At 40.5% G+C, this 14,493-nt stretch overlaps 1 protein-coding gene across 2 annotated transcripts in view; it reads right to left on the reverse strand.

Annotated features, from left to right (window-relative positions):
• spryd3 (SPRY domain containing 3) overlaps positions 1 to 14,493 on the reverse strand; it is a 77,887-nt gene that overhangs the window by 20,313 nt on the left and 43,081 nt on the right. For both annotated transcript variants that reach the window (XM_042219284.1, XM_005918736.2), the window contains one exon: positions 9,207 to 9,264. In XM_042219284.1, the coding sequence (XP_042075218.1) occupies positions 9,207 to 9,264 (58 nt within the window). The remainder of the gene's footprint in view (positions 1 to 9,206; positions 9,265 to 14,493) is intronic.

The following is a 14,493-nucleotide window of genomic DNA, read 5'->3' on the forward strand; positions in this document are numbered from 1 at the left end:
AAGGAGAAAGGTGGGGCACAGTTTGGACCAGTCTATTACAGGGCTAAAATATGATGGTAGCCCAGATTCTTTGACAAGAAGTGTGATTAATGAGCAAAAGAACCATTTTTTGAGTATGAAAAGTACAAGATATATGTCATAGCCCCATTTCTATGCCCTACTGTACACCTTAATGTACAGCAAAGTCCAATAACAACAGTCAGTTGATGATCTGATGTCCTCATTTTCCTTGTGAATATAACAGTGTGAGTTGTGGATGTGGATTCTTATCATGAAGGTATTTTCTAGATCTTTCCTTCACTGCATAGCTGCTATTGCATAACTGTTATGTACTTCATGTACACTTATTATCAGATCAGTTTAGGCAGTTGTGGCTCAGGAAGTAGAGCATGTTGCTGTCTTACCACAAGGCTGGTGGCTCAACCTCCAGTTCCACAAGCCTGAGTGCTCTTTGGGTAGGATACCCAACTCCAAATGAGTCCTCAAAGGTATAAAATAAAGAGCTGTATACAAGATACAAAGTAAGTACCCACCTACTGTACACAACAATCATCTATTAAACCATTAATAACCAATGTACAGTTAACAGGAGATATTATTTGGTGGTGAGAGTCTCAACTCCACATGTTGCATCATCTCTAAAGCACCCCCAACATGGGACATGCTCTCATGGCTACAACTGCGAGTGTCACCGGTGGCTGGAGGCTCTCCCAGTTGGCATTTGGTGAGAAACTAATAAAAACTATAAATCTCACAGAAACTACAGCTAATGATGTAAAGTGACAAAGTCCACATAAAGACAAAGCTGTGTGTGAAGGGATCAAACATGGGACTTTTACCAATGAGTCTGGGTTTTGTGTCCCATGTGAATCTAAAAGTGAGCGTGGAGTTTTTATTTTTGGACTTACTGGACTTATTATTTAAAAAAAATCTGTTGCCAAATGAGTATGGTTAGGTTTAGGTAAAAAAAAAAAAAAACTGCTTGGTTAGGCTTAAGCACGAATACTACTTGGATTTGTTTAGGAAAAGTTCATGGGTTTGCATTAAAATAGACTCTTTCACAATCTTACCCATGTATTAAAAAGCCTTTCTGGCTTGGCTTTCAGGCAGAAAGCCCTGAAGGCAAAATTCTCCCACGTGTGGTGTTTCTTCCCAATCGGCAAAGCTATGACATTGCAAAACGTGATCAGTCAGTTCCAGTGACGATGCTGTAGCAACGCTGTTGTTGACACCGTTGTAGGGACAACATCATCAACACCAGCACATCTTCAGGTGTTTCTACGATATATAGTGGTACTAATGTGATGTTTAATATTTTGGTGGTTTTTAAGCTGATTAATGGATCAAGATTTAAACAAATATTTTCATTTTTTAGGTTACCTTTTCAAATACTATGTGGCTAAATCTTTTCCAGTTTGACTCTCTCTGGGTTTTGGTTGGAAAAAGAAAGAATTTGGAAAATTTTCAATATTTATGACATTTTACACACGAAGTAAAACAACATCTGAAAAAAGTGGATGATATGTGGTGGGTTAAAATTAGTCATGGCCGCATGAACATAATGCAGATACTTTACATGCGCAAACATGCTGGAAGGTTGACTGAGGAATATAATCCCCTTACAGCCAAAAACCATGAGTCAGTCAATTAATTAGTTCAAGCACTTTGAGAGAAAGATGGCAACAACTTTAATAATCCCCTGACTGAGCAAATGACTAGTCTGCTCTTCCTAATTTTCTTCAAAATGTATAATGTTACAATGGTAGATGGTAATACTAAGCATAACAACTCTTTAAGGCTCAGTTTTCACGTAATATTCTGGTCTTGGATCTCTATGATCTCACAGATGGGTTCTCCCTAATATTTAATGGGGTCATTCCATCTCAAATCATCAAAGTTTTTAGAGTATTATCTGTTCAACCATCTCTGATGAGCCTAAAAATGTTATTGTCCTACGTTTAAACACATACAATTTTTTTGTAAAATTGTCTTTGTCTTATTTTTCTTTTCTTTATTTATCTCACAAACAGCTTCTGTCCCTGGGCCATTCAGAATGCCATTAAACACTCTCCCCCAACACCCCACCCCTGCTCACCTACCTCACCAATCCGAGCCATGGTATGAGTAACCCCCATCACTTTGGCCAATCACACACAGACTCTATGTAGACCAAGTCTTTTCTTTGCACTACTTCCAAGCACTAAGAACTATTTTGTTCTCTATTGTGTCCCATTCTCTTATGTTTTCTGATATATTTCAGGCCTGGTAATTGAACAAAATGACGCAGTCTGGTTAGTGAGGGTTGTCTCGATCTATGCAGCTACCTTTGGAAAAGCCTGGAAACTATCCTAGTTGTCATGAAAACCATGTCTTTATCAATATATGCTGAGGATAAAACCTTGTCATTACGGGTGCAAGGGAGGTCATAAAATGTTGTCTTTATGGGGGAAAGAGTTAAAGGAGCATGAGCTAAAACAGCTTCTTTCAAATAGGAGGAATTCAGTCAACCTCTAAATGTACATTATTCAGGCTTTAGTGCTCTCACTTCTCAGTCAGTGTGAATGGAGTGATGTCATACACTATGCTTGCACTGCTCACACTAAAAAGTTCAGCCAATCACATCACATTATGAAACTATCATGGGAGAGCGGTGGGCTTTTTTGTGTAGCTCAGCATCAAAATCTAAGAGGCATTGATCTTTGCTTTAGTAATAAGCCTGCTCTATATGAACAAAGTTAGTAAGAGGGAGCTAACTAGTCCAACCTAACTGCTAATCAAGGCTTGGCTAGCTTGCCTTATGAGTGAGTGTTTATTGCTCCTGATGATGAATATACCAGCAATTACACTCCCACACACTTCAGGTACACCCGCTGTAGTTGAAGCATCGACATGCGGGTTCTGCCTGACGGGCTGCTCCGAGGTCGAGGATAAGGATTGTTTTGAAAAGTGATTCATTACTTTACTACTCTAAGAGAGTCCAAGAATAAAATTATGAAGCTGGAATGAGCAGAATCAGAGACTGTTATTATTATTACGCCCCCCCTTGTTTTGCTTTGTATTGGTTGGTTGTTTGTAGTCAATGCAGCTATTATTTTTCAGTTCGCTGAGGTTTTTCTTTAAAAAAAACTTTTCCGACTCCATTCTTCCCCAGTGAGACTCTCTTTTGTTTTTACCCCCTCTGAACTCTAGCAGATTCGGGTCGTAACATTATAAATATGTCAGATAAATTATTGCAAATGAATTCCACTGTGTGGTATAGCATTTTGTCTGTATTATTGTATGGCGTTTACCTTACAATGTAAAGCGCCTGGAGGCAACAGTTGTTATGATTTGGCAATTTGGCACAATATAAATTGAAATTAACTGAAATGAATTATAGCCACAAAGCCTAGATTCAGACAGTATTTACCAGCCTCTCTTTGTGCCCCTAAGTGGTACAGACAATGCCATCCAAAACTAATCTGTCCCAAGGTAAGAGGGTGATATTATCTCCCTTACGTAACAAGTTGCTATTGAATAATTGTTTTTGCAGAACTTGAGCTTGAATCAGATTAAACCCTGTCACTGAAGTTAGACTGAGTCCTATTATCTTGGTCGGCGTGGTTGAGCGGGATGGATGGTGGTTGTGGTGGTCGGGCACAACCTTCAGCTGCGGGTGTTGAGTCATAGCACGTGTGAGTCACTGATGGAGGGGTGTTTGGAAGAGGGGTGTGTGTGTGTGTGTGTTTGGGGCGGGGGGTTGATTGGGTTAATGAGGCTTGCTGAGGAGCACTCACTGGTTGGATGGCTGGTTACTCCTGACAGGGCCCACAGGGACCAACAGCACAGGGACCTCATGGCCCATTAATGTGTGGAGCAAGCACGAAGGATGGAGGTCCACACTGGGCAAAATTCCAATGCAAACACTCGTTATAACACCAGCGTCGGGCAAAGATCTCTCAGACTATACAAGCTGTACAAAGAAGCAGTGATATTGTTGGAAATACAGTTTGTGTAAATACCTGGAACTTATCAGGACTAAAATAACAGCCTCAAAAGTCAATAATACGCATCAAATGTGATGCAGCTCAGCACTGATTGCGTGTCCGCCACAATGTACCATAAATCAGGCCAAAAGAAACAGAGCTCTGGTGACAAATTGTTTATAAAAGTTTATACAAAAAGGACAAATGTCACCCTGCGTGATGCAATTTGCCATTTTTCCTGTAAATCACACAATCTACTGCGTTACCTTCTTCTTAATAGCTAATGATAAACACCTGTACTGCCAATGCAGAGAAAAACAGCACTGATCAAAGTATAGATATCAGCTTTAAGTGTTTATTTGGAGCCAAGACCTGCCAAGAATAACTTGGCAGATATTTGCTGGTTCAGGTACTGAGGGCTAATACAAAAACACAACCATAAAATAACAGACACACCTCTGTGCAGAAACATGCCCTTCTGTGGAACTGAGCAGACCCTATTTTGTTAGACCTTCATCCTTCTTGCCCGCTACAAACTTAAATTCAATATCAAACCAAGAGATCTACAAAAATTTATCTCAGAACAATGCTCCAGCAGTCCAATGGTAATAAAGAAACGTGAAGATGAAAACAACCCTCGATTAAAAGTAAAGACACGTGTGACGAGTAACTAGACAATTAAAACGTTACTAGGCCTTAAACTAATTATTGTTGTTTTTTTTGTAATGTACACCACAAGTTAACAGTTGTTTCTCTGTTGTTTTATGTTATGTTACAATGAAACATGCAACTACAGCAACCCCTGCCTTCTTTCTGTGAGAGGAAGTTTTTACCCTTTAAAGCCGGTCGGAGCGGGCACACTCCGTTTTGCGTAACTATTTTTAAATCCCGGTAGCACTGCAACCACATAAGCTAGCGCAATAATTTTTTTTGCATATGAAACCAGAGGAGTTGTACTTACATCTCATGCCATCAGCTTGTCCTAGGTCACGGTTTCCTTCCACATATGGCTTTGCAAAAATTGCATAAAAAGCACTTGCAGCAACAAAAACATAATATTCCAGAAACACACTTTGCTGATCCGATCAGCTGTTCGTAACTCTTCCTACATTGGAATAGACGTCAGCGCGAACTATCGCATGTCCGCCATGACCTGCCCGAAACTAGAAGTGACGTCATGACACGGAAATGTAGTTGTTTACCTTCAGGGCCTATATAAGCATACTGGTGTCTTTAAAGGTTATGTTTGACTTTATGACTTATGCTTAGGACTCAAATTGCACTGCTGGAAATAGCATATGCAGAAAAATAAACTGTTTTTTTGCAAATTTGATTATAATATTTATTTTCATTTTTCCTGCAGTATATAAAAATTGGTGTATTTCAATAATAAAACTATGAAGACTCTCAAAATAAATTTCCTGTGGTGGGAAACTATTTTGTGCAACTTTTTTGTATTTACAGTTTTGAGGGATAAACCTCTTAAATTTCTCTAACTAGAAACATATGTTAAAAAAGCAAAAACGATTTTCAATTTTTTTGTAGTTTATTGCACTTTTTTGCAATTTATGTAATTACTATGCACTTAATGCATACATATTATTAAAATTTGGGCTATAATGGTTGTATTTATGTATAGCAACTTGAAATGCTCCCAAAAATGGCACTACAGCATGTAAAAATATAATACAAGCTCTGGCGGACTTGGTTCTATGGTAGGTCTTAAAGGGTTAAATAAGCAAGGTGGAAAGAAAGCAGATGATAGCTGTGCAAACCAGTGTTGTTCTGCAGCACTTTGATGTAGATAAGTGTGTCGGCTTTGTCAGAGTAAACTGATACAGTATATATCCACTCAGCTGTAGCCATGTTCTGTACATTCTGATAGACTGTTCATACTAATCTAACACTGCACGAGTGCAAAGCTATGCAAAGCATTTAAAAAGTGATTCTATTAAAGGAAAATGTAATTAAAATGTAATGCTATATTTGTATGGATAATGTTTAAATTCATGCATTAAGTAGCCCTCGTAAATAGTTCTCCAGTCTTGGAGGACATTCAAAGCTCCTTTTTGGATGCTGGCTGCCTTTTGTTCTGTCCTCTGTCCAGATGATCTCACACTGCTTTAATAATGTTGAGGTCCGAGCTCTGGAGAGGCGAATCCATGACTGATGATGTTACATTGTGTGTTTTTCTACACAGTTATGCTTTTACTGCACTGGCAGTAAACAATAATTTCTAGATGGCACTGAATGGTGGATCAAAATCTGACAGTACTTTTCTACATTCACAACTATTGTTCTGACAAGGCCCCTAACATCACTGAGAAATGCAGCCCCAAACCATGACAAAGCCTCCATCACCACTGATTTTCAGGGCAATTCTTGTGTAATTTGGCATACCTCAGCCAGTTTCCCTTCGTTGAGAAAAGCTTCTTTACAGTCACCATTTCACTGAGACCATTTCTGATGAGGTTTCAGTAAAAAGTTCAATTCAATTCAATTTTATTTATACAGCGCCAAATCACAACAAAAGTGGCCTCAAGGCGCTTCATAGGCACAGAGAAAAACCCAACAATCATATGACCCCCTATGAGCAAGCAAAGCAGGGAACAACTGATGTATACCTGGTCCTATGTCAGATATTTGCTGGATTGTTTTCCTATTTCATGACTTTCAGATACTGATAATCTGCTGTAGATAGTTGTTTTTTTTAGGTCTTCCACTTCTCCGGTTTCTTTAATTTGCACACATTCTGAGATATGCCAAGTTTCCAGCCAACAGCCCTTTGGAAATCACCTTGTTGTTGCAAAAATACTATTTTATGCCCATAAAACTTTGGTTATCTTTGGCATTTTTCATAGATTCAACAAAAGAAATTGGAGCAAATTCTGTTTTTTGTGACAGGCTGTTAGTAGCAAAGTGCCAAAAGATACAGTTTAAAATTTGCTCTTTCCTAAGTTGTCGAGCTGTTATGTGAATACACAATACGGGTGACTCCACAAAGCTAGATGCATTTTTATGTTTAATATTTTGTTTTTTTATGTATGATTCATAGTTCAGTGTTAAGTTGCTTAAGAAAGGGGGAAAAACTCCTCTGAAAATGGTCAGGGCTGAACTGAAATGAGTGGACAAGCAGCCAATGTCCAATGAAAAACTGCAATGTATGCAACTGGCCCTGCATTGGCCACCAGCACTCCGATGTTGGAAAAGGACAACAGGAAACCAAAGATCTCTTTACATGATCACTTGATCTGAAACTGAGACAAAACTAGATCGTAGTGTGGCATATGCTGAAGCAGTGGTGACACACTCACTGAAGGTTCATGCTAGGCCAAGTCAGGCTGTTGTAACGTGTCATCTGACAGTTAAAGGAAGAACTGTTCACGTATGAATACAGGTGTACCCTGAACTTTAAGGTGGAACTTATTATCGAGGATAGGTTAGATAAAGCACAGGATGCTTTCAGAAGGCTCAGCTCCATTTGGAAATCTAAACAGCTTACACAGAACACAAATCTAAGCCTCTACAACAGCGATGTGAAGTTCTACCAACCAATCAAGGTCTTCTGCAATGGGTGTCTTCACTGAATATGCAACATCTTCAGACCAAGAGTGTGCCCTGAGATGGACACAATCAGGAAGAGGAAGAAAGGCAGACCACAAACAACTAGAGCGGATGATGAAGGTCAAACATTTGCAGCTTTATGTCTCACATTTAGCAAAGAATGCTAGTAAGAGTAGTTTGGTATCCCTAAGAAACAAAATGTTCGAAAACCGTCAACGTACTCTAAAAAATATTGCTTTACTTCTGTCACCCTGCCAAAGCGTATCCATGTACAATTCTTGAGACTGACGAGCCTTTCAGTGAAAATCCTGGATGCGTGGAGACATGAAGAAAAGGCTCTGACTGTTGATTTTGAATTGCTGGATCAGAGTCTACACATTAACCGAAGCATGGAAAGCAAACCTCATATGCACAGCGTGGAAAACCACATACATAATTTTAGTCTGTAACAAATAAGATTAATGCGAGCTCTACTGGGGCGTGCACATTGCTGTGGTGTTCAATGCACAGCAGCCAAACCAGGCAGACCGCAGCGCAAGACCTCTGGGACTGGCACAGTGAGCCTCTGTGAAAGACAGGCCTCGTCTGTCACTCAGCAATGAGGCATCATCCACAGACCCCGGCAGGATGCATAGCATCAACTGTTATTATTATTAATAAATCCTAAGTATAAATGGAATCTGCAAAGGGATATGGGGATTTAAGATTATAAACATTAACTCAAAACATAAATGGAATGTGCGGACTGAACAAGAAAATGTGTTTTGATAGCTTATTTGGAGGTCAAATGGAATAAAGTATATAAACATTCCTCTAAAAATAAAATCCTACCCTTTTTGTGGTGGAAAAACATGAACGGAAAGTGACATTTATAGTGTGTTATGGTGAATCATTCAGAATAAGAGCAGCAGAAACCCCCTTTGAGAAAGAATAACAATGGGATGCTTCAGAACAAAATAAAGCAGATAAAAGCCAGCTAGCTCGTAACTGCTTTGGTCAGATAAGGACTAACAAGATCTGAATTGTGACACTGGATTTTCAGATAAAGAGCTGGCTACCCACAGTAGCTTCACCAAGTAATAACAACCACCTACCTAGCTGCTTCTATTCCCATATCATGGCACAAGCGTTTGATAGCTAATCTCTTAGCGCTGTTAGTGAGGCCTGGAAAGGGAACTGTGGGGGTTTGTGCAGATGCCTGGATAGATAATGTTCACAGGCTTGTCGTCACAAACAATCAAGACTGAACGTGTGTGTGGAAGCAAAGGGAGATAAAGATAACTTTAACTAAACTCGGGTTTTGGTTCATCACTTACAAAGTTGACCGAACTCCCACAGAAAAGCAGATAAAGAGAAACAGAGATTTGGTCCGTTTTATCTCTCTGATGCTGTCACCGTATGTTTTATCAGCCTTTGTGTCTACAATCCTCCTTGATCTCTGTTTGTGTTAGGCACCTTAAACATTAAGCCGAGTCGGCCCTCTGTGATGTTGGCATCTAAAGGCAGCAAAAGATGCTTCAGAGGAAGTAAATCCAATTTATGTATTCTACGGGGGTAATTCCACACCGAGAGGGAAAAAAACAAGACAAACAATCAACACATGACTTTCTTTCTGTGAAACCCAACCCTCTAACGGGAAATAAGAAAAAAAGAGGAAACTGAGTTAAAATCTCTCACCTGCATGGTAGGCCACTGATCCTCGGCTCCACCCCGGATGTCTGTTCTTGGGGTAGTCCTGCACAAACACAGACACACCGGTCACAATAGATATCTGCACCAGGTAGCTTCAGTGACTAACAGATAACAGATTAACAGACGAGCTAATGAACGGCACAAACAGCTTCACATCGACATAAACATATGTTTTTTTTGACAGTTGGAGTTTCAAGCGGTCAGAAAAACAGATAGATACACAGACTTTAAAGTAATAAAGGTAAAACAGACTCATGGGCTGAGTCTGTTAAACGAAGTCCTGCTGGCCTCATCACCTGCGGGCTAGGATAAGAATTTGCATCTCAGAACTTAAGAGCTACGGTTCTCATTTACAACAGAATGAAGTGCTCAAGGTTGGGAATAAATTGAGGCATTTGGGAGGAACTGACTGATGAACTGCACTGTCTGCAGTCATGACAAAGCTGTTGCAGTAAAGAGAGAGCTGGGCGTTAATTTAATGCTCCATCTATGTCCTTATCGCCAGTTGCAGCCACAAGCTCTGTGTAGCGACCAAAAAAATAAGATCACTGATACAAAAAGCGGAAATGAGCTTCCTCCAAAGGGTGTGCTCAGCCGGAGAGATTTGATGAGCAGATAGGTCATTCGGCAATCACTCAACAGTGAAAGGAGCCAGTTGATATTGTTAAGAATCTGACAAGGACGCCTCTTGGGTGCCTGCTAGGTTAGGTGTGTGGGTATTTCCAACCAGAAGGAGACCCTGGGGCAGACCCGGGACATGCTGGAAAGATCACATGTCTGGGCTGTCTTGGGAAGGCCTCGGTGCTGTGACACTCTGGTGATGTTTATTAAATGTTTACATTTAATGAACTTTTACTTTGTGTCAGCTCCAAACTAACAGACCACTTTCATGTATTTGCACAGCTCAAATACTTGAAAGACATTTAATTTTTTTGTAAAGTTAAGCTAACTTGTATGCAACAGCTTAAACCTTTGCTTAAGCTTTGACTACAAACTCTAGACCAGCGGTCTCCAACCTTTTTTGCGCCACAGACCGGTTTATGCCCGACAATATTTTCACGGACCGGCCTTTAAGGTGTCGCGGATAAATACAACAAAATAAAACTAGTACCGGTACCGAAAAAAAGAACATTTATTCATTACACATGTGAAAAGACCCAGGAAAACCGAACGATAAAAACAATAACAAAATAACGCTGAAAACCGATAAAAACCCTGAAAACCATACATTTCACACCTGAGCCTTAACTATCGCGGCCCGGTACCAAATGACTCACGGACCAGTACCGGTCCGAGGCCCGGGGGTTGGGGACCGCTGCTCTAGACTGTATAAAGTATGATTACCTACCTTGTAAACGTGACTCTAAAGTGGATCAGTTTTAAAGTCAAAATTTAAAATGGTTTATTTTTTAATATCCTAAAATTTCCAAACGTTTACATTACCAAGCAAAAAACAGATTTAATCTATCCATCTGGTAATTATCTATGAATTCTTAACTTGAAAATGTCAAACTGTCTCCGTTCTTTGAATTATTGCAGCTCACTTAACTCAAACAATGAAACTTCAGGGGGGGAAAAAACACCACTCGGTTTATAAGCAGCCGCTGATCAGTCACCACCTAGATACTGCTATCGCCACGGGCCAATGACAGAAATGCCTCCAGTGTCACTTATCCCCTCAGAGCTGAGAGGTTTGTTCAATAAGGGTTTGAGGTAAAACAGTGCGTACTTTATTTGCCATTTATGCTCCAGAAACTGCTTGACAAAATCATATTTTTTCAGACAGCAGAGACAATGAAAAACATTGGAAATATTGAAGAGTCCGGTTGTTCTCGACTGCATGAATGCTCTGCTGTTTTTGTGCGTAGCTGGGGCTGTTAGTCTGCGTCTTTGTCCGGCTTTTTTCATGCCTCATTACATTTAAAAACACTAAACATCATGTTGTGTTAAGTAAGACTTCAAAGTAACAAATGAGACTATAATTCAACAGGAAAGTGTGTGCAGAGGCCAAAGAGGAGCAGAACCAAGGGTTGTTTTCCCAATTCTACCCAACTGGACTTCTTTTTCAAGCTAGAAGAGTCGCCTCCTGCTGGTCATTAGAAAGAAGACGTGCTTAAGGACGGCGTCGTAAATGCAGAGTTTCCACTCGTCTATTTTTATATATCATCTATGGCATGAGCACATCAGAACTGGTATATGTTTCTCAAATAGGAGTTTTTAAATGGCATTCAGCCACAGCTTCACCGGCTCCATCCTGTGTCGAAACAGCAGCTCCACTCAGACTGAGCTGGATGTGAAGCTTCGTCTCTCACCAAGACAGAAAAAAAATGTCTGATTTCACTTTATAATAACAAGGTTAAAATGATTTAATAGGCTGCAAATCCTAGTTTTTTATGTCCGTTTATAATTCATTTATGCTAAACAGGCTGGCAGGTAGCGTGCACGTCACACACAGTGGCAGATTTAGATCTAGGCAGCTCTGCAAAGCCAGCCTTCAGATTTCCAGAGGAGTTTGAAATGGGTTCTTTATCCATGTTAACATGCTAATGGGTGTGAGGATCATCTGTTTTGGATACCTGTCAGCATCTGCTGAGGGGGTGTTGTGTTCTCTCGCTCTCTCTCTTTCCATCTGTCTGCATGTACAGTGTGTGCGCCTTTCTCCAGGTTTCACCATGCCAACGGTAATAACTATCAGGCCAACTTTTAGATAAGATCACAGAATGACTCAGAGGTAATTACTAAAGATTTTTATCTGTTTTCTAGGCTGCACATCCATTACTGTAGAAACACACTACTGAGCAAGAGAGAAAAGAGCCACAATGACATTATGGTTTTCTTTTATCTCTCAGTGGGCAACATCTTCTAAATGCTTACTTGTACATCCTCTCTTTTTCCCTAAAGTAAATTCTTCCCACTGCACTTCTTTTCATATAGTATTAGCACACAAAAGGCAACCTGAAGACCTTTCATTTTCATCTTGTCAAAGAAATCCAAATATGACGAGGATGACGTCCAGAAAAGAAAAACAAATCAGCCTTTAGCAAGACGCTGTGAAGGGAGCTGTGCTTTTATTCAAACATGCTCTGACTGATGACTGATGCAGACTGAATAGGTAATACATTACCCAAAGCAATATAAGCCAGATGAAATTATTACTATTAGCACCTGTGTGGGATGAGAGGTGAACAACGGGGACAGTGCAGACAGACAGCTTGGCCAGGACAGGCATTCGGAGGCCACGACATCAGGGAAACATCAACGATCCCATCTGACAACCCCATTGGGGCTGGAGGAACAGGAAATGGAGATGGATGGAGGGGGGGAAAGCGAGAGAAGACGAGAGTGAGACATCAGCAGAAGAAGAGAGAGACATGGAGGAATGCAGCTACCGCTCCAAGCCTGAAACCCCTTGATCCGCCAAGTCTGCTCCTCTTCCCCCTCGTCTCAACCACAAGCCTGAGGATTCCTCCAGCTGACTGGCATGTGGGTTCCCCGAGAAGGAAAGGAACGTCTGGGTGTTTTCTCCCTGATTGATGAGCCTGATCAGTGATTTCTAAAATAAGGCCCTATTAGGAACAGCTAAGCAAATAAGGGGAAGATTTAGAGTTTCTAATGTAAACCGCAGACATGTGTCTGATAACTGGATCAACCATTAAATGCTTGTTCTCATAGATGTCTTTGTGGTAATTGTTGTGTCCATCATTTCTAATTCAAAACATGTCCTCAGTGTATTCCATCCATCAAAATAAATATGGTGTCCCTTCCACAACCTACTGATTTAACTAACTCTGATTTAATAATGCCTATTGGCTAGACTACCACACATTTTATTCATCGATGAAAATTATCCGCACGGGATAAAAAAATTATACTTTTTAAGAGTAAAAAAGTCTCAACAGCTGTTGGATGGATTATCAGGGAATTCAATAAAGACATTTGTCATCTTTGTGAACTCAGGTGGCTCGACTGATCATAATTTGTTAGGTCAAAGATTTAATTAATCCAACACTTTGGTTTATAATCAAAAACCTTTGACATGTGGAAAAGTTTGCACATACACGTGCACAAAAAAAGCAACCTCAACTGATGTCATCCACATAGACTGCATATGAAAAATAGATGTAGCCACTGTGACATCATCCACTGGTTTCTGGACTTTGCATTGAAAGAGTGAAAGGTAAAGTTTACAAGATGCTAGTGAGGCTCACTGTGGTGTATGGTTTGGAGACAGTGACACTGGAGGTGCTAGGATGGACTGGATTAGAAATGAGCATATCAGTGTGGAGTGAAAGGTCTGCGGTGCCGCTGCAGGGGAGGCGGACGCACCTGAGCGGCATCTGCAATCACGCCTCGCCGGCTTAAAGTCTGAACTGGGTTCTGTCTGTCATTTAGGGGGGATTAGCTGGGGAATCCCATGATGCATTGAGTATTTCCTTTTCAGTCAACTTTCTCACTCAACATGTGTTAACAGACCTCTCCGCATTGAATCATACTTGTTATTAATCTCTGGCTCTATTCCACAGCATGTCTTTATCCTGTCTTCCGTCTCTCACCGCAACCGGTCGCACCAGATGGCCCCGCCCCTCCCTGAGCCTGGTTCATTATTGTAGGGTCTACCTTACAATATTCGGTCTTTAAGTGATGACATGATGAATCCTGCTTCCGGGCCCAAGCTACTCTGTGTTTAATAAGGCTTTTGTGTTTTTTACATGTTTTAATGCTTTGTATCTTGTTCTATTGAAAGCCCCTAAAAGCAGTCAGTGATCACTGTCAGCCTCTCTCAGTTTTTATTACCGCTAATCATTTTAAAGCAGTATATTGATAACTAACCTTGTATTGTGGATGGATTTTCTCAGTTGTTGTCCTGACTGAATTTCAGCCCGTTTACAGCATCCTGCAATGCGATTGCAATTGTACCGAACCTTCGGGAACCCTCACGTTAACTTTTATTGAGTGGAAAAAAGTTAGCGTTCATCCTCCAGCTTCACTGTTTATATTATGCTAACATAGCTAGGGCGATCGTGGCTCAAGAGTTGGCAGCTCGTCTTGTGATCGGAAGGATCACGTAGCACATCACTATATACCAGCTAGCCAAACTTCAGTAACCCTACGAACGTCACTGCTGTTTAGTTTCCTGTCTTCATTTATGTTGGAAATGATAGCAGAGCTGTACGTCTTAATTTGGTTCAGAACTCTCTCAGTCAGAACATGGTATATTATATTTATAGCGAGCTAACTTCCTGCTAACTTCTAACGCCGTTAAACTTCATAA

This window comes from Haplochromis burtoni, unplaced genomic scaffold (genome assembly GCF_018398535.1).
Source record: "Haplochromis burtoni strain Fernald_Lab_line unplaced genomic scaffold, NCSU_Asbu1 Contig_31, whole genome shotgun sequence".
Taxonomy (NCBI): domain Eukaryota; kingdom Metazoa; phylum Chordata; class Actinopteri; order Cichliformes; family Cichlidae; genus Haplochromis; species Haplochromis burtoni.